General features: G+C 41.4%; 1 protein-coding gene across 1 annotated transcript in view; it reads right to left on the bottom strand.

Annotated features, from left to right (window-relative positions):
• The window catches only part of angpt1 (angiopoietin 1), a 49,338-nt gene extending 29,517 nt beyond the window's left edge, over window positions 1-19,821 (bottom strand). The window contains exons 1-3 of the mRNA XM_068747109.1: window positions 19,447-19,821; window positions 1,507-1,662; window positions 696-817 (exon numbers count right to left, since the gene is read on the bottom strand). Coding sequence (XP_068603210.1) covers window positions 696-817; window positions 1,507-1,662; window positions 19,447-19,821 — 653 coding nt within the window. The remainder of the gene's footprint in view (window positions 1-695; window positions 818-1,506; window positions 1,663-19,446) is intronic.
• Window positions 19,822-20,856: the final 1,035 nt, after the last annotated feature.

The raw sequence follows: 20,856 nt of genomic DNA on the forward strand, positions 1-20,856 counted from the left end.
TTCCTCTGATTTCAACGGATTGCTCTCTTTAGCTTAGTGGTTATGCAGTGTCTGCCACTAAAAACATTTTAAATGCATTACAAGTAAGGGTAGACCAATTAAATCTAACTGACTAAGATTTCCTCCATTTTTTGGAAGCAGTGATTTCAAATCTCCTAAACCTTAGGAAAACTGATCTCAGAAAATGATTCCCACAAGCCTCAATAATAGCTTAAAAGTCAAAGTCCATCCATTAAAATGGTGTTTGTTTCTTTCCCAGTGATTGTCCAGATTTGGTATGGATATTGTAATGAGAGACGCAGACCAAATGCTCTAAAACACTACATCAAGTAAGCGTCCCGCGGGACCAGTCACTGTACAAAACAAGATTTGAGACTAAATCTATCCAAAAGCCACATTTTGATTGCCTGATTACGCAACAGATTTGCACAGTGGTCCAAAGTGGAAAACATAATCTCATACATCTGAGACCTTTTAACTTAACATCAGACAACAATAGGAGCTTCCTATATAATGCTTTTGTATATACGACCGCATACTGCTTTGGAAAACGGTCAGTAGCAGCTGGGTAGCAAGGAAGCGAAGAAGTCAGAGTGAAAGCTGTTGCTTGATTGGATTTGGATCGTCTTTATTCCGATCCATCTTTCCAGTATGGAGGGTACGTAAGCGCGTTTCTGCTTGGCTTAAAGTCGTACCTGTTCTTGTCGTGCAGCTTGTTTATCTCGTTGGTCTGGACCATCAACTCTTTCTCCAGCTTGTTGGTGGAAAGGGAATTTTCCAGAAGCTGAATCTCAAGCCTGGATGTCTGATTCAGAACCTTACACCATGAGAAATAGAATACAAAAATAGCAGATGATATTCATTCATTCTTCTTATTCAGACGCGATACAGGTTGTGTGTTATGCTGGAGTCTATCCCAGTGGGTAAGAAGCGGGACACACCCTGGACGAGGCGCCAGTTCATCGCAGGGCACAGATGATATTATGTCTTGTGATATGCAATCATAGCCGGAGAGTAATACTAGCTATTAATATGCACATGTGCAATAGCAAGACTAAAAACAAACAAACTATTACTAAGTGTAGTAGATAATAAATACACATAAAAACACACTTGACATTTGAGGAACACACAGCCATCGACTGCTTTCATTTTGTCAAGTGTTCACTCAACACATGGAAACATCTAAATACTAAAATAAGCAATTCTTGGGTTTGCAAACATCTATTTTTGGTGCTTTAGCAAAAAATAGCTGCCGCTAAGATCACAACTTTCCATCACCTCCTCGGCGTAAACATGACACGGAAACGAATCACATGGCCAAAGAGGAAGGGACAGGCTTATATTTAGCATCACTAGTGTCTATGGTCAGTCTTCTGGGACCTTTTGGGAGCCGTTAAATGTGGAATATTGGGGGTGAACCACAGGATTGGTGGAGCCGAATGGAACTCATTTGCCTTTAGCATGTTTGCGCGCATCAGTGTGTGTGTGTGTGTGCAATCTCACCTGTGTCTCAACGTCAGTCAGCTTGCGTGTTTGTTCAGCAGTCTGAGACAGGAGGTTGGTGCCCATTTCCAACATGGCTGCCGTGTGGTTGTGGACGGCACTCTGCTGTAGCTGAGCCATCTCCGTCTTCATGCTCTCTTTGATGTAGTTCTCAATCTGCAGCAAACGACAGGTCAGTTAGAGCAGCGACTAAAGAGCACCGGCAGCGCTACAGAATCAACAGCAGAGGTGTTACTTGGACATACTACGCTTTAATATGTAATAATTATGCCATTTGTGAGCATTATCCCACTGGAGATTAATAAAGTGCATTTAAATATTTAAAAAAATATTGTCTCCATACGGCTTAAGCATCTTTAAATGATGCCATATTGTGTAACTTAATCAAGATGGAGGATATGGTTACTGTTCAACATTGAACATTTCTTAGGTCAAACACTGGTATGGCTTTCTGACGGACGTCTGAAGAAATCACAAACAAAGCCTCTTTTTTCTTTTCCATCACTGGAGAGGAACTCAAGGGAAGAATTGGTTGAGCCAACATAGACACTCTAAGTGGTTAACTCGATTTGGAAGAGGCTGACCTGAACAGATATTCACTGAAGCCTGTCAGTAGAGATCTCTAAACACACACACACAATAACGAGAGACAGAAAGATAGAGGTTTGTGTTGGATAAAATGACTATGGATTATCAACATGGATAAACTGTCTCTCATGGATTACCAACATGGATAAACTGTCTCTTATGGATTACCAACATGGATAAACTGTCTCTTATGGATTACCAACATGGATAAACTGTCTCTTATGGATTACCAACATGGATAAACTGTCTCTTATGGATTACCAACATGGACCATCTTTCTATTGTGCTTTTCATTTTTCATGCAATATTCCTACAACGTTATGCACCTTGTGTCTCATTTGTACAATATTTACATCACACTGTGTCTGATAAGGTTAATAAATATAACAGAGCTCATCTGTTTACAGTTAGAGACATGCTAAATTTTACAACTAAATCTGACTTGATTGGATTTCAATCCGCCTCTGATTACTTTTACTCTGAACACAAACTGATCTGATTTAATATAATCTGGCCAATGGGGCGAGTCTCTTCCACTTGATCTTTAAAATATATTGGTCGAGATTTGCTTTGATAAAAAAAATATATATATACTTTCTTGTCAAATAACAGAATGTATTTAGGCTGATTTCAGGCAGAAAACTGCTTCCCTTAACTGTGAACTACATACGGTGTCACTTCTCCAGACAACCTCCAGAGTAACTGGAAACAAAACGGCGAGTCTGGAATCCATTACCAAGTAATGATAAATGGCAGCACCTAATAATGAACCATGGATTTGACTGCGTTTGGAAATGGTTTTCAGCCATCGATTTGAACCTCGCTGTTTTGCACATCATTTTTGCATTGCAGGCTACTCATCCAATGAGATCAGAAGACGCACCTTTGGAGGAGAGCGACTGACTTTACGCAGCGTAAATCGCCTTGAGAGAAACGGTATGGAGAAGCCAGGTGGCCGATGGAAGCTGAAACCTTTTCATGGTTTGTCTCTTCGGTGATGTGGCTTACTTTCGAAAGGACTTTTAAAGGGAAGGGGCTAAAGTGATGCTGGATTATCACATACCCAATTGTGTAAAAATCTGACTCTGCTTTATTTACATTGTTTCTAACCTCAGCAGTTTGATGTCGTGCTATCCCAGTCAGCAGCTGCCAATCGTAAGTACAGTCAGCAATGAAAGCAAACACTCTTTATTACTTCTCCTGAATTACACACCTGTGTCGATATGGAACGGGATTGAGATGGCGAGATAAATTCGAGCGCCTAACAAGAACACGTATGCTTCACCGACTTCCCTGGTGCGTGGAGAGGGCGCAAATTGCTAAAGAGGTAGACACTCCAGCCCGACCTCCAGGGTCATCTGACACTGATGAAGGCCGCATGCCGAAACCCGTTGGCCTATTAATAAAGTTGTTCCTGATACTACGAGTGTTACTGGAGTTTCTTCCTCTTCATGCATAGCAAGAACACAAAAGGTCGTCTCGCTTTGGGATACTCTTATGCCAACTGGTGTACTAAGTTTATTGAACAGAAGATTTACGTGTTTTAGGACTGGATTCAGCGTCTTTCACAGGTTTCATTTGAGGAATTTATGAACATTTCACACTGGAAAAGAAAAAGCGAAAATGAAATGATGTTATTCATCTTTAATGCAAGTTAAAATAAATCTCTATTTTAGTAAGTGGATTATTTAGGGTACAGTAACAGTCGGCTGCTTTCAGAAACTATTAAATCTCTCCAAGTTTCAGAAAATCACCGTTTGCTAAAGGACAGACCCACAAACACAAGGTTTTTTTGGCCCCTAATTGCTTCTTTAGACCAAGGCATTAAGGTTTTAATGTAGTGTGTTTGGCACAGCCTGATTTCATGAGCTCATGAGGACAATCGGCAGCCATAATAATGATACTGCCATTAGTACCTTACTGTATTTCCACAGCGCAGCACATGTGCACGTACAAACGGCTCCTTTTAGATTAGATTTTTAGATTTAGTTTCTAATGCACATTTGGCTGCTAATTTTCTAAGGCTGCTTTAGGCCCTCTAGAACAAACATGGCGAGCAGCGGGACGTAAAGCAGGATACGGGCTTTAAGGAGCACAGGGACTGTTCATCAGGCAGAGGGACAGCTGTTTAGATTACTGAATTAACTGTGTGACCTGTGCACATTTTCATGGAAAGCACCACAGGCAAAAAGCCACACAATCCATCATGTGAGATCTCCATCATATGTAGTCTGCGTGTTATCATGGCCAAGATGTTAACTCGCCGTCACTTGAGAGCCAAGAACAAGATAATCCACCAAGATGCTACTCCCCACTATCATTGTTACAGATTACTGCTAATGTTTACCACTTTTCTGACATTTCCCATTTAGCGATTCTGAAAATGGGTCTTAATCTTATTCTAAACAGCCGTGTTGTTGCTGAGAGACACAGAGATTCAGAACACCGCGGGGCCTGGACTATATAAAAACACTTACTGCTTAAGCTCTTTCAAATCTTTGCTTATCTCTGGCTCTGAGTGCGTGTGTGTGTGTGTGTGCAGGGAGGTGATGGTGATGGTGTTACTGGTCTAGGTACCGGTTCGCATCCCTTACGCTCAGGTCTTAATCCATTTCAAAGCATGTGAGCTTTTATCCACCTCCATCCAGCTCTAATATCAGCACCTCCTGGTGCTCAACATGCCGTTGACAAACCTCCACCAGACCAGCAAGCATCCTTGCAGCATCTTATCGCCCACCGACGGCGGCAGGCGAGTTTGACAAAGCTGTTTTATACCTGGGCGTATGTTTCACTCTGGCAGAGCTTCGGGAGGTGTTGCCATGACTCACTGCCCTGTCAGCCTCCTCCGTTCTGTAAAACAGATATGGGCGCATATTGTAGAAAGCAGCCTCACTCACTCGCCGACTTGTTTGCTTTTAAATTCACCTTGAAACTGTTTTAAAGCTCTCCGTCTTAAACTCTGTCAGGAGGAGTTGAGTAACGGCTCTCTTCTCTGACCTCTTTGACCTTCACCCCCAGTAGTCAACATCCAAGCGTTTACTCAATTGCTGCCACATTTTATTTCTCCCTTGCATAGAATGTCAATAGAGGGAGGGAACGAGGGTGGGGGCTAATGAAACCATAAAAAAAAAAAAACCCACACACAGATATCCAGCATACCTTTGTTAACTAATCACGATTTGGCTTGACATTGAAATGTGGGTTTGATCAATTGACCATTTGATAAACAAGCCCCATTTGATAATCAGTCTATCGCCCGGTTTAACAAATGTTAAAGGTTGGAATGCAGCTAACTAGCTACTATCTACAATGATTGCTACATCAAAGGCAAAGCGTACATTATGTGTTAGAAAATGTGCGTATTTTATCCCGACTGTATGATTGGCAAAATAACATCAAACACTTTGCGAGATGGGAAAATTGTGCAAACTAAGCAGCCAAACAGTGAAAGCCTGAACAGTCTGTAATTATACCAGGATTAAAACGTCCAGTGCCATATCTAGGTTCAACTACTGCATCATGTAGCATCTGTAGACATCAGCGGGACCCACCTCATGCAGCTAATCATTACTAAAACATATAATATAGCAATTTTCAAAGCCTCCCATATCAACTCTCACCCAGAACACAATCGCTCGAACGCTCTATTCCTCGCATTTTCATCTTTTTTGTCAAGATGTTATTACTTGGATTTCATCTGTGTTTTGGTTGTGCATTTCCAAGAACACAATGAGCCATGTTTAGACAGCCTGAAAACAAACCGGCCGGTCCTCTGTTTAAATACTGGGCACATTTTGCTAACTTTTGCAAACTCCTTTGGCAGAGGAAGCACATTATTTACGTACTTCACTCTTTGTAAGTGGTTTTTTCCCCCAACACATCAGACAATAAAATAATGTGAGCAGATTCTACTTTGCATTTTCAAGGTTGGTTGCTTTGCTTAGCACATTTAAAGCAACCCATATAGGTCATTATTCACCTTTCGGGAAAATTCCTGAAAGCACAAATTGTTTCGACAGAAGAGGAAAAGTTGATGCTTATTGTCAATGAGTTCATTTTTAAATGACTCATGCACTTCAGCTCATAACAATAGACTTCACAACAATATCAAAGTCAAACGTTCAGAGAAAATCTGAACGTTGCACTGAATCATGATCATGAAACACCATCTGGTTTCACCACATCTTTGAATGAAGAAACATCCAACAACGCAAGAAAGTCCTGAGATGAGATTCTGGTTTGAGTTTCACTAATCAACATGGTATTATCATCACTCACTTCTGATCTATATTTAACGTTTTCTTCTGCAACAACTGATACACTGAGAAACTAATGTGACACTACATTTTACCTCCGCCAAGGAGGTTACGTTTTTGACGGCGTTTGTCTGTCTGTTAGTTTGATTTTGATAAAAACAAATCCGAAGATGAATCATGGTCTAACTTTTAGATTTTGAGAGTGATCCGGATACAGAACTGGATGAAAATAAAATAAAATAAGGATACCAAAAACCCATTTACTTATATCTAATTGATGATACAAAAATCTCGTAAAATATGCATTCAATTCACTCATCAAAAATCAGTCATGAAGGAATGCACCGTCACGCACAATGTCCTCTGCATGTCTGTGTGTAGAAGATCCTAAGTCATGCAGGTCGAAGTAAATCACGAAGAGCAAAAACGAAGAATCAACTGAACTTGTTCACAGTTGGTTGAAGATGTTTCACCTCCGATCCAAGAGGCTTCTTCGGTTCTAAATGGAGACAACGACCCTTCACCTTCACCGACATGAGGCGAATGACTCCTGTGGAGACTCATTGCCTTGGTGGTCTCGGTTCTTTGTCTGTTTTCTGCTCCAACAGGAGTAAAAGCATCTGGATCCTCTACCAGTCATTTAGACTGAAGAAGCCTCTTGGATGATGAAATGTTTGCTCTCCTTCTGTTAATATTAGTGTGGAGGTGTGGACACAAGCTTGTTTTAATGATCAAAAATCCATTCCAGAATTTTTTTAATTCTGGAATGGACATGTGGATGTTGACAGAGTGATAAGTCAGTCAATAATTCCTCTCATTCTTATTTCACACACGCTCACCATGCATCTGTCAAAATGAGTCAAGAAACTACAGCAATCATCATTAAGTATGAGGCAAGTGATTGTGATGATTTATGAAAAGGCAATTTTAGGCATTCCAACTGTACACTATTAATGACACTGGGAAAATTACAGTCGAAAATAAAACAGCTGACATGTCAAACATCGGTTCTTGTAGCAATTTATATTATTGTGAGCTGCAGTTTCACTGATTTCACTGGAATTTAATGAAGCAGCAGGAACGATGCATATTCATTGCATTTTTGACTCGTGCCTCAAACAGATATTTTCTGCTTTCTTTTAATCTAAATAAAAAAACAGTGCAGTACAACGTATACCTGGATGTATATTGTCAAATATATTTCAGTTGAACTCCTGGCCTTGAATGTCAACACTGGCCCAAGAATTGCGGCGATTAATTAAGCTTATCTGGGCGCATGGGAGAGGAAGTACTGTGTTCACCCAAGACATGGGAATGTGAAGCGGAAACCAAACAACCAAACAAACTCAGACCTGCTCATTCATCCAGATGCCTTAAACGCTGAGTGCCGACAGAGGGACAGTTTTTTAATATTGTGACGTAAATTGTCCAAAAATGAGAATCGTTCCTCTGGGACACATCCAGGCAAGAATGCCCCCCCCCCTTCCCCAATACTGGGCTTTCTTTTTCTGCAGCACACAGGAATACTGCAAATCCCATGCATGCAAATATTTCGGTTGGCATTGCAGCTTAAGCTGTGAACAGCGCCGCAGGAGAGTCTCATGCAAAGGATGTGTGTTGTTTTTAGCTCTGCCAGGACTGAAACACGACTACACACTGTTGCAGGTTAATGCTCCTAGCTGGGCAAATCTTTTTGTGGAAAAAAATGGTTCCAATCTTCGTGAGTGTGTGCCATCACTACTATCTATCCGGCTGGGTGTCTCTTCTAATCAAAAGGAATGGGCGTTTAATGACAGTGGCTGTTTCCTTCTGTGTCAAATGGGTGTTTACCTTTCATCCTAACATCCCATTAGGCAAGGCCTGCAGAGTTTATAAACCCCTGCTGTGGTCGTCCATGGTTACAATCACCACGCAGCTTTAAAACCTTTGTCACTTTTTCCTCTCTACCGCTCTTTATATCTCGCCGTCTCCTTGTGTTTTTCACCCCCCATTCTTTTTTTTTTTTTTTTTACAACATCTGCTTTGCTTTGCTTCTATCACCAAAGATGGATTAACTCTATCGCCTTCTGTCCAGATAAAGTGACTTATGAGTCGTTTTCTCTCATCCTGCTGTTGCTTTTGCTAGTGCGAGCTGTGTTATCCCATCACCGGCTGCATGAGGCCTGTATAAGTGTGGTGATACATCAAGGCAGTATGGAGTGCGTGTGATTCCCCTAAGACATGTTAAACTGATGTTCAATCTAAACAACAGAGATGAGCAGGAAGGCCGGGTGCAGTAGTCTGACCTGCGGTTCACCATGGCTGTTTGAATGGAGAGTAATGGCTGTTGGTGTTCATGATAATGTGCAGCTCATGGCCACCAGCGCATCATTTGCCTTTCTGTAACACTGGAAACATTCATTGCTGCTCAACTTTCAGTTCGATGGATTCAAACGCTAATTGCATGTGTATCTGTGCAGCACTGTTGTATGTTTTTGTTTTTGGAAGAAAAAAAAAATAAGTGAGTCATGCATCTAGAATTAGCTGACACAAACATGGATAAAAACAAAATTAGTAAGTCTATATTTCTCCAAGGCTAAGAGATGCTAAGCCGAACAGAAGAGAAGGTTTCGGAAAACCCAGGCTTCTCATGTGCCCAAGTTCCTGTTTATTTCGCCACTTCCTAAAATGAAGTGTAGAAGATGTGTGTATAAACACAGTCAAGAGCGGACGCTGGATCAAAAGATCAAAACCAGCTCAACCGAACGAGGACAAAACAAAACAAAGTGCCATCATACAGAACGCAAGAATTCCCACAGACTCCCTCAACGTCAACCATCCGCAAGAAGAGCATCAAATCTCAGCCAATCACAAGTCTATCCGTCTCAGCCTGGATCCCCATGTGCCTCAGAACATAGAAAGTGAAAGTAAGAATAGGAAGTGTGTGCCAATTGTTTTATGTGTCTTTACACTTTAGGCCTAATTTTGGTAGTGCAAAATATGTGTGTGTGATTATGTCTCTTATTTTTCCATTTAACCTTTATCTAACCAGATAAAAACCCATTGAGATCCAGATCTCTTTTCCAAGGGAGACCTGGTCAAGAGGTCGGCAGCACACATCACAGTTAATTAAAAAGAGATAAATAATAAAATACAAGGCCATCTATCAACATAAGCTAAACACAACAGAAAGTTAGAAAGCAGGTTAAAACAACAAAGGGAAAACATTACTTAAAACAAGTTCCGAAACAGAGGCAACTTTCCAAGAGTCAAACTGCGCCCAGCGCCCCGAGAGTGATGAGCTTTGTCAACTTCTGTTCAGACTGGAAGGCATTCCAAGCAGACGGAGCTGCAAAACTGAAGGGTGTTTTCCACATTTCTGTCCCGACACGGGGAACAAGGAGGCAAATAGAATCATTGGAACATAGAGTATAGATTCTTTCAGTTATTTTACAGTGCAAAGGTAAGGGTGAGCCAAGTTAAGCAGAGCCTTATAGATTAGAGTCATCCATGGCGTGTTCCTATACGCCATCCAGATTTAGTGTAGAGCTCACAGTGACGCATAAGGCGGCGGATCATTTGATCCTTTGCAGATGGTCAGTTAAGCTGAATGTCTTCTCATCCTTCTTAAATGCTCAAAAAATGTCACACAGATATTAAACATTGATTTAGCATGACACAAAGTCAATTATACTGCACACCTTCAAAAGTACACACAGACACACAGGCCCCCCTGGAGATTTAACCTCTCAGTCTGCAAACACTGCGAGCATGGCAATTTAAATAAATGGCAAGAACCATTTGCCAGCATTTTGTGTTTTGGTTGTAAACTCAGACCAAAAAGAACATCCATTGTTGGATCAATGACAGATTTGTGAGAGGGTTCCTTGGCTGCAGTGATACGCTTCTACATTTGTGAAGAGTATATGAATCAGATGCGTTGTCTTAGTAAATTAAGTGAAAATCAGACCAGAAGCCCATCAATCAATTAATTGTAAATTCAATTTAAATTGAGTTGAGTTGAGCTACACTATGTAGCTTGTTAGCTACATCCTAATCCTACATTATAAAATAAGTCAATATTTTCATACTGGTAACCCTGCCCAAATTTTAGCTAAACCAATCAAACCACAGTGGGCGGGATCAAGATCAAGCAAGCTATACTTGCTTTAGGCTGCAAAATTCAGAAATCGACAAATCCTGCAAATCAAGGCTCTAAGTTTTGCAAAAATAGCGCCAGTGTATACAAATGCCATTTTACTCATTGGATAATGATCCAAATACAGTTTTTAAAATACAATGCAACAGATGTTGTCCTGACTTTATGTATCAGAATTTTTATGAGGAAGGAAAAAGCCATTTCTTTATTAAAGCAATGCACCAGACATGATGGGCTTTCAATCCGTTATCCTCCTCTGACATCTCAGACTGGGGTGCCATTAAATGTGCTACAACCTCAAATGATGATGCGAAACAAGTGTAGACCGATCACTTTTTAGCAGGACGTGTACGGTGCTATGTTTGGTTTGGGATCTTTTCAGACTGTGGGGAATAGATCTGTAGTTGCAGTGCCAATTGCAAGCCTAACTCTGGCTCCAGACAAGGCAAACACAGCTCTGGATGAGGTAAGCAGGTTTGATGGGTGGGTTTCTGCATATATCTAAATGTGTATATATGTGTGTGTGTGGGTGGGTGCGTTGTTGGCCACCACGCCCACCGATTCGAACACATCATCGATGTGGCATTCTCAATTGTGCAAATCACACACAGAAAACAGAACAGCTCTCATCATTCCGTCCTTCTGCATCGTTCCAGACCATCGAGGAGGCTTGGCCAGGATCCTGTTTTGTCCTGCCTGAGTTTGTCATAAGACCTCAAACCGGAGCATTTTCCCTCAAACCCAAATGTATTCAACAGATACACGTGGAGAGAGCTGGAAGACTGTGGCTAATGAGAATGACAGCTGATTAGTTCAGCGTCACATACAGTAGCGGAGCTTTCCTCCGTTTTGCTTTTATGCTGTCTGAGTTTAGCTGAAAGTTGTGCACAAAGTGCCGCCACACTACTCCACCGATTGCTGTCCACAAGAGTGAGATCTCTTACCGGTAACAAGTTGGTGTAGATTAGGCTGACAATAGTTTTAGCTACACTCAACAGTATCTCAGGACAAAGCCTGGCTTCATCGTGTCCCGCTTGTCCAGCTCAAGCTGTTGTAATACACTGCTTGTACAGACTTCAGACATCAGCTTCAAATTGTTGTTATAAAGAATGAAGGAATATTATAGATCACAGTCCATAGATGATACACATTTTTTATAAATCACACCTATTCTAAGAGTAATTGCTGTATTCCAACCAGAAGAATAAAAACACAAGATCAACATATTAAAATCCAAACTATGGAGTTAAACTGCCTAGTTAGTATCTTGCGCTCTGCCCACATTACTTTCTTTCAGTTTTAACCTTCACCCACTGTCATAAGTTTCTTTTCAGACTCAAGCATCTCTTTTAACCATCGAGGTTTGATTCTTTTAGGTTTTTTTCATTTTCATTTTTTTTAAAATATTAAAACCATAGCAACACTCATTCAACGGGACTGAACTCCAGTAAAGGTGAAAACAGTTGTGCCCTCTGGAAGACTCCCTCATGCTGAGTGACGAAGGCAACCTCTCGAAATGCAACATCTGTCAAGCGAGCGTTGATGCGAGGAGAGAAAGCCTCCGAGGCAGCATGTGGGGAAGCGTCAGGATTTCCTCCCAACCCCCCACCCTTTGGCAGATTTAATCACATTTCGGATGAACAATTTCCAGATAAAAGGGGATTAAACAACTGAATTTCAAAATGGGATGAACCTAACAGGAGGCATGTAGTGACAGTATTTCTGCTTGTAGTGTTTTATGATTGCTCATGCTCTTGCACCCTGCCATAACCAACAATGCAAGACAGGCACATTTGCTTCAGTGCTATAAAAAAAAAAAGCAATACCTGAAAGGTTATTGTAAAGTCACTGTGTAGATGTCATGCAAGGTCCAATCAACACAGATTATTTTTTTCTCTTTTCAAAACTGTTCAGTTCCCTTAACCTTCATCAGAACTTGATTTACAGGGCACAACCTAGCTGAACCTGTAGTCTGGAGGGAAAAGCAAATAGCAGCAGATATCAGCAGTAATATTATCATCGACTCGGTTTATCAAGAGTCATTATAAAACAAAAATAAACAGCGATAACAGCCTGCGCTGAGACTGAAATAAGTTCAAACACAGTTGTGATTTGCTGCAGGCTGCAATAACACCACGTTTCTTGCCCACTAACTGCGCGCTCAGATGGACTACAATGTCTAAAGGTTTTGATCTAAGCTATTACTATCTCATTTTGGCTCATAATCACTCAACCTTAGCAGTGGCAGAGATACAGCCGTGAAACTTTGTGGTTTTGGCAAGTCCTCTGAAAATAACTTACTTGCAATAATAATGACTTCCACTTGCCTGCCCAAAAAAATATTATCTATGCCTATTCTCTTGAAGGAGATCTCGTGTTTCAACCATTGTAAAAGAACAGCTTTATATACCACAGTGGAATAAAATACCTAAATATCTCTTCCAGACCTTAGTAACGCACTTGCAGACCACTCACGTTCACAACACGTGGCTGCCATCAATCTACAGTATTTATATGAAATGTGGCTGCAATGTCCACTAAAGTGAACATGTGTGTAAGTAAAAAAACACAAACAAAAAACACCAGATATATTTTTGAGTTGTTAGGAAGAACTGAAATATTTAATGATTTAAACAAGAAAGAAAGAAAGACAGAAAGCATTTTCATTGTTGGAAACAGGACGTGCTCATCTATGACAAAATAAGATCACCAGTGAGGGCTTTGCTTTGATGGCTCAAAACAGCAAAGGGGAGATTTAACTGGTTCATATCTCATTATTGAGTCTACCACCCATAACTCTAAGTGTACTTTGGGGACAATAAAGCTGGAGACATTTTTAACAAGGAACAGAAAAACCTGTTGCACCATCAGTTTAAGTGATAGACAGAAATCTCTGTGGATGACCGACATTGTTGTGCGGAGAACACACAAACGGGAATCAAACCAGGAACCTTTTTGCTGAGGCAACAGCGCTACCGTCTATGCAAACATGCCACAAAAAAAACAAACACATATATATATATATTATTATATTGTGTATTGACCATATATAGTGTCATAAAATATGACTCACTAATTATTTTGTTTGATTTCTTTGTTTGATTTTTTATATTTAAGACAAATCCAAGAGTCAAAGAGCATATTTTAGAATCTTTCAGCTAATTCTTTTGGTTTCACAGTCTTGCATCCCTCTGTTTAAACATCACTGCTCATATCTGTGATGTTTTAATCACTGTAGCAATAACGTTATTATTAAATAAATAGATTGCAACATGCACCTCAGCAAAAGTGGACAGACTAAGTTAGCAAGTACCTGGTCTAAATAATGGAGCATTTAGCCATTAAAGATTCAGATGCTCCCCACTGTATTTGTGAAGACAAAAGATAAAGAGAATACTGGCCTCATTCAACAACATTTAGAGACAGAGTAATGCTAAAGTTGCTCTTTGTTGATTATAAATTACATGTAATTTGCATGTTTATAACTTGTTTTTCTGCCTTGAATATCAAATTCCACGCTGCATGACAAGCTGCAGAGCACTCACAGCCTCCAGCAAACAAATGAAGAAAAATTAGTGCCAGTACTGGAAAAGAACATTACTTGAGGGCAAATGGAAACGCAAACCTATCAGAGGGAGCTTACACCTCAGTCTTTAAATGCGTCAGTGGGTGCCAAGCTACACCTACAGTTACAGTGTTTTGAGAAGGGATATATCATAAATCGCATTTCGCCATATGCATACCCTCATAATTAAATCAAAACAAATCTTTCCTAAAGAATTCCCCAGAGAGTGATTTACTCAAATGACTGATGAAAAACAAACCGCATCCATGCATTAGAGCCGTGGCAAGGTAAACCAGACGGGTTCATGATACACAGTCAAATTACCATTAAACAATACTTTGTTGAGCCTTGAGAGAATGTGGAGAAAAATGCTTCTGTCCTGTATCAAAGCTTCCAGCGTATTTGAGGCCACCAGCTGAACAGATGATTTCTGGAGAACACAAAACAAAGTGGCTGCCATATTGAGCATGACAAAACCACCAAACACCCCTTTTACTGATGTACAGGAACATGAATAATGTCGAGCTCATATTCCCATGATATCCTTTGCAATCGTGGTAAAACTTGCGTACAACAAAGACAGCCATGATGGAAGCTGCTGTGCCCTTTTAGCCATTTCTTTGATTCCCTTTTTAAAAGTTTCATGGACAGAGAGGATGAGCTTTTAATTTCACTGAGCATTTCCTTGCTCTTCTGCATCGTAGAATTGTTAGTTTTGGCCCACCATATCAGTGAAAAATAAACTCAGAGGCAGCCATCCCTAAAATAGATGGACTTCTCCGTGCGTCCCCAGGCATGCTGTGTGGCCCCCGGATAAGTTTGAGCAGAAAAACATATTCACTCTCTCTCACATGAACTCCTAACATGTAAAGGAAACAAGCTGCTCCTCACAAGCAGGATGGAATGCTTTTTAAACCACTGTTTACTCAGCACAGCCATGCATGCTCAGCAAGAAGCAGAAAGATGGACACTTCACAGGGATAAGACACGATAGATTCTCCCTCCTTTTGTCCAACTGCTTAGTTTGGCTTTGTCTGCTCTCAGCCACTGTGTCCACCAGGAAAGTACTTCCAGGAGCAGGAACAGAACCCGGCCAGCGGAACTGAAATTCTATATTGTCCTTGAAATACTAGAGAAGAATATTCTTGGGACACGCCTCAATAAATACAACAGCAGTCTGTGTAATGGAATGAGCATGTATATTACCAATAGCAGGACAGTAACATTTAGTGCCCTTAAATTGAAATTGTTTTAAAAAATAAAATTCTTCAAATGCGCCTTTTCATTTTGTTTGCTAGTTTATGGCTAAATTATACATTGTATGTCACAGAAGTTGATAAAAAATGCTTTTATTATCTTTTTGTTTCAGAATGTCTTTCTGCTTGCAGCGGTAAAAGATTAGTTGTACCGATTATTAGAAGATGATTCCAGTAGGAAGAGTGTAAGGCTATTGAGCAAGTAATTTCTGCCCCACCAAGCAGTTACGCTGTTGGTGTATTCTGATTAATTATGTGTCGCAAATAACTGTATGAATTAAGCTACAGTCAAGCAGCTACACTCGTGCTATTACTGAACTGATGTTTGTTTTATGATATCAGTCTGACGTATGTCTGTTTCTACATCTTGATGATGGACATATTATTAGGTAATATCAAATATTCAAATAGTCACTACCTAATAAAGAAATCAGTCTATTTGTAACTGCTACTCACAAAACATGGATGAAAGGCAGTGTGATGTTCTCCCCAGTAGCAGAAACATGCCAAGTTTGAGCTCCAACCTTTATAAAATGTAAAAAAAACCCCAGGTCTGACAAAGATCTGGGTCTTCACCTGTCATTACATACACAACCGGACAATGCTCAGTGCTGTTCTACAGGCAAAGGCAGCGTCAGATCGATGCTCTACTGAAAAAGCGAGGACATGTCGTGGTGTCCTCGTGGTACAGGCTGAAAGACACATGGGCTGTTCTCTATCGGAGATGTTTTCCTCTGTTTGTGAATTTTGTTTCAAGTCCTAAAGATAATGGATGAAATAATGGATAGAATAAATGTATACAATTATAATAAATCTGGAAAGCTTTGGAATATTATTAAATGGAATATTATTGCTCCCACATTATGAAACTACTGTTGTTGCAGTAAAAAGAGCCTCAACATGTGTCCCAAAAAACCCATGGTGATGATGTCAACGAGGTAATTGTTCCTTCATGCTGACTCCACTTCCATATTTAACACAGTTTTGAGAGTGGTACCAATCATTGTATTTAACTCAACCATCCATCCAGCTTCTTGCCGCTTTGCGGACCACTGGAGTTGCTGGAGCCTGTCCCAGCTTGCTATGGGTGAGAGGCGGGGTACACCTTGGATGCTTTGCCAGCGCATTGCGGGGGAGACCGGAGAACCCGGAGAAAACCCACGTGGACACAGGAAGAACATACAAACACAGATAAGGATTTGAACCCAGTACCTTCCTGCTGTGAGGAGACGGCGCTAACCACTACGCCACCATGCCACGTTGTTTATCTCTTGTATTGATAAAAATTGTAACCCCTTTAACAAAATCAGGTGATTTTGCAATGCTCCCTCATGAAATGTACTACGCTTTAAAGGTTGACCTTTACCAGTTTGTGTTAAGCAGCTCGTTTTCTGTTGCATTGCTTCTCTTAGATCAGAGTCAAGCTCGTCCTTTCCTCGCTGTCAGGCCCGAGAACTAATCCCTGGACAAACACAGGCCACCTTTGACTGGCTCGGAATGTTATCGGGCTCCATATACTCTTCCTCTGTTGAGGAGGCAAAGATCTCAGACCTAAAACTGCTTTCCCGGCAGCTGTTTGCTGCATCACTCTTGCCGTCTACCCCCCACGCTGGACTGAGACCGCTATCTGGAGCAGTGTCCTCTGTCTGCCTCTTTCATCGGGGCTGGCTGGAGCAACATCAGGCTGAGCTTTTGCTTAGACAAGCACTAAAACCGCTGGTGTGATTAAGATAGATAGACTGGCTCGGACACTTAATCTTCTGTCAATTGAAAAATGTTAACTGCATCCTTATGTTCCCCCCCTTTGCTATATAATTAGGCGACATTACCGTTGTGTGTTTAAGGGTGCCCTCTTAAATGCCCAGTTCAGTCCCTCTCTTTTTTAAATCTTTTACTTGTTACTTGTGCTCTTCGGTCTAATATTTCTTTCCAGCCGGGCATGAAGTGGTTTCAGCTGCAATGGCAGACACTTCTCTTCCCCTTCTTCAGGTCTGAGGAGAAAGTGACTCCGGTTCTGTTGTGTGTTCATTTGCATCACTTGTGCTATCCACACGGATGAAGCCCACTTAACAGAGCTATACGGTGCTATTGCTTCACCCCTGGCCTTTGTCGACGCATGGATCGCTTTTGGGATTTGACTCGAGTTTGACTCCAGAGGAGAAGTTGGGAAGAAGCTCATCAATTAAAAGGTGGTTTGTTTTTTAAGTTCACTGTTGTGTTGTGTCAAGCTCTCTGCGGTGGGAAAACAATCTGAAGGCTTGGCAGTGTATGTCTTCAGCTTGTTTTTCTTATTTCCATGACACGCAGCTCGGTGGAAGGGATCTTAAACCTCGACATGCACCGTATCCAGCAAAGGAAGATAAAGGCAGTGATATATAGCCCATTGATAAGATGATATTTCACAGATTCTATTCTGTAAGCTCAAAATCCTTTACTTTTACGCTATATATAATATGTGTTTGTTCTGGCTCTGTGGTTTAGCAAGCGATTAGGGTTTAGGAGGCCCCAATACGACACCTCCCCGATTGCCAACTCAATCAACACCTCACCATAATAAAACGGGTACCAACTCCTGGTTAATTGATGAGAAATGACGCTTTCCTCCGATCTGAGGAGGAGTTTACTTGCTGAGAGTAAATGAAAAGCCGGCACACAGAAGAGGAGCCCAGACGCTTTAGGGAGGACTGCATGCTAATGAATATACTCAAGGTATATTTCAGTTCCGGTTTAATCCATCAAGACATCAGGGACAAAATGAGCCTCTGACCTGTTGATCGTATTTCTGAGCAGCAGTATTGTGGAAGGCTGAGGTACCGAAGAGCTGCTCAGGCTGAAGTTGGAACTTTGTTGATTTTATTTTTTTGCTCATTGATCTCGCAAACTCTAAAAGCTAAGAAAAGCAGAGTTCCTTCCAACCACATCACAACCCGAGTGACACATTTAGCAGATCATTAACATTATAGAAGAACCATATTAGCAACCACTTCTGTGGCGCCGTAATTAATCTGTAATTTGATCGCTTATGAGCAAGTATGACATTTTTATAACATCAGCTCGATCTAAACAAAAAATGTGGTTATTTATCTTCAAAAGTCAAACAGGTTGTTGTAATGTGAGTCTTGTTTAAGAAAAGAAAATTATACTCACTAATCCTTGACTTTAATAAATAAAAAAGGGAATTATTTTCTGTCAGTCCCTCCTCTTAGCATCTCTGGGGGCTCTCGTTGACTTCCTGTCATTAAAAAAAAAAGGAAAAAAAAGAAAAAGACAGCCCACCCGAGAGCCGGGGCTGAATAACACCTTCTCTCTATGACCGACACTCTGCACAACTCAAACTGGACATCTGTGGAATTTACCCAGAGGAAAGTATACGCAGGAAAACACAGATGAGACGGGCACAGAGTGACAGACAGCGGTCCAGCAGTCCAAGGCTTCTATGGGGGGGGGGGTCATAATCAGACAGCTGTCTGACATCTGGGACAAAAGTTTCATGTCAGGCAATGTTCACAATTGCACAAGAGCATAGCAGACTGTGATGCATGTCGGTTGACAATTCTCCAATTTTATACATTATGATTTGCACATTTTGGTATTTTTAAGCCTTGTTGATAGAAACAGCTGTCACATGATATTAACCACAAATTACGTCCTCTCAATTGAAGGGACATCAATCCTTCCAGTCACCCCATTTTCTTTATGCATGCTTTCTTTTTCTTGTCCATGGGTTGCAGTCTGAAACTGCTTGAGCACATCAACTCACTCACCCGCACTCAAAGGTATCGGCTGCCAGACGAGAGCAAACGGCCTGGCTTTAGTCACAGAGGCACAATGCGAAACCCAAATGAAGTCCTCTTTTCACACTGCAGACAGACTCATTGGAGGCCACACACACACACACACACACACACACACACACACACACACACACACACACACACACACACACACACACACACACCCTACGGACAACTTCATATCTTGATGCCCAGTAGACAAACATGTCCACTTTAAAAGACACTCATCCAGTCTCATGCGGAGCTCTTCTAGATTTATTCAAAAAACAAGCTAATTATAATAAAAAAACACAGGGACTACTATTTTCTCCTTGCGCTGACAGTGCCCATCATCACCCCTTACCTTCTGTAGCCACTGGGTATAATTGTCCATTATCTGCTCGAGCTGCTGAATCTTCTGGCTGGGATATTCAGGATCAGCGGACGGAGCGTCTTTCTGGAGAGTGTTGCCATTGTGCTGGGCGCTGCCAGCTCTGGCCTCCCTGCAGGGGCCCCCCCTGGCTCCATCTCCCTCAGGGAGGATGAATGTGTAGGTGCACTGACCATGCTGGATCTTATGAAACCGTCTGTTGCTGTAATTGCTGCTACTGCTGCTGCTGCTGCTGCCGCCTCCACCTGTGCTGCTGCTGCTGATCCTTTGCTCTCCTCCTCCGCAGCTCGCGATCACCAGAAGTGCTGCCAGAGAGAGCCAGCGATGGCCAGTTTCGTACCGCAGCATTGTATCAGTCTGGGGCAAAAGTTGCTGGTGAGCCAAGTTCTTGAGTTTTCAGCTGCTCCTTCTCAGTCTGGCTGGATGGTCCCCTTTAAGGCTGAATCAAACAACGGTGAAGATACACCAAACTGCTGCCATCCATTCTCACATTTGACTGCAAGCACTGAAAGCTACTCATGACACTTTGTGTTTCCAAAAGCTCCTTTGAGGTTTTTTGTCCTGGTTTGAAGAGCTGCACACATTTCTTGCGGTGATAACTTGTGAATCCTGATGTTACTCCAGAAGTCAGATGCAGAAGTGTGCGTTTGTTTCATCAATCTGTGCTTTTAAAATGTGCAAGCTGGGACGGTGTCGTCAGACCTCCCCTGGTCTTTCTGCCTCCCCTTCCCTCCTGTGCCTCGCTGACTGAATGGCTGGTGAGAGTGAGAGAGAGAGAGAAGCTCACTCTGAAGAACAGTTCCAAGCTTCCAGCACACTATGTGCCTGCCCCTTGAAGAGCCTGTAGTGGAATGTGTGCGTGTGTGTGTGTGTGTGTGTGTGTGTGTGTTTGTGTGCCTGGGAGAAAAGGGACCCCGGCACAGAGGATGTGCTTAGACTATGAGGATCAGTTTACAGACGCTCTGACTGCAGGCTGTTGTGGTCAACTGCCTTTTTGCCATTGTGTGTTTTTAATTAATTCATATGCTTCCAAGATGTTACTTTCAATGAACATTGTTATTTTACACCTACGCATGAAACACCTCCGTCCTAATTCCTCAGTATTTCTTTTTGGTGGCAACAATGAATATTATTTTTAGTGAGGTCCTTAAATTAACATTTTGTGTGAATCCTTTTTCCAGTAAAAATGGCGGGCAGATGGCCTTTTTTTTTTATCTTTAATTGTAATCCATGATATCTTAATGTGCTGGATTCAAATTAAGGCTATTTGCAGAAAAAAAGGAATTTGAATATGTCTACTGAAATATATCCAGAAGATAAAAGCCAGGGTATTTGAACATAGCACCAAATTTCCCTTTTTGGGTTGATATATCATTAGTTACA

This window comes from Brachionichthys hirsutus, chromosome 13 (genome assembly GCF_040956055.1).
Source record: "Brachionichthys hirsutus isolate HB-005 chromosome 13, CSIRO-AGI_Bhir_v1, whole genome shotgun sequence".
Taxonomy (NCBI): Eukaryota; Metazoa; Chordata; class Actinopteri; order Lophiiformes; family Brachionichthyidae; genus Brachionichthys; species Brachionichthys hirsutus.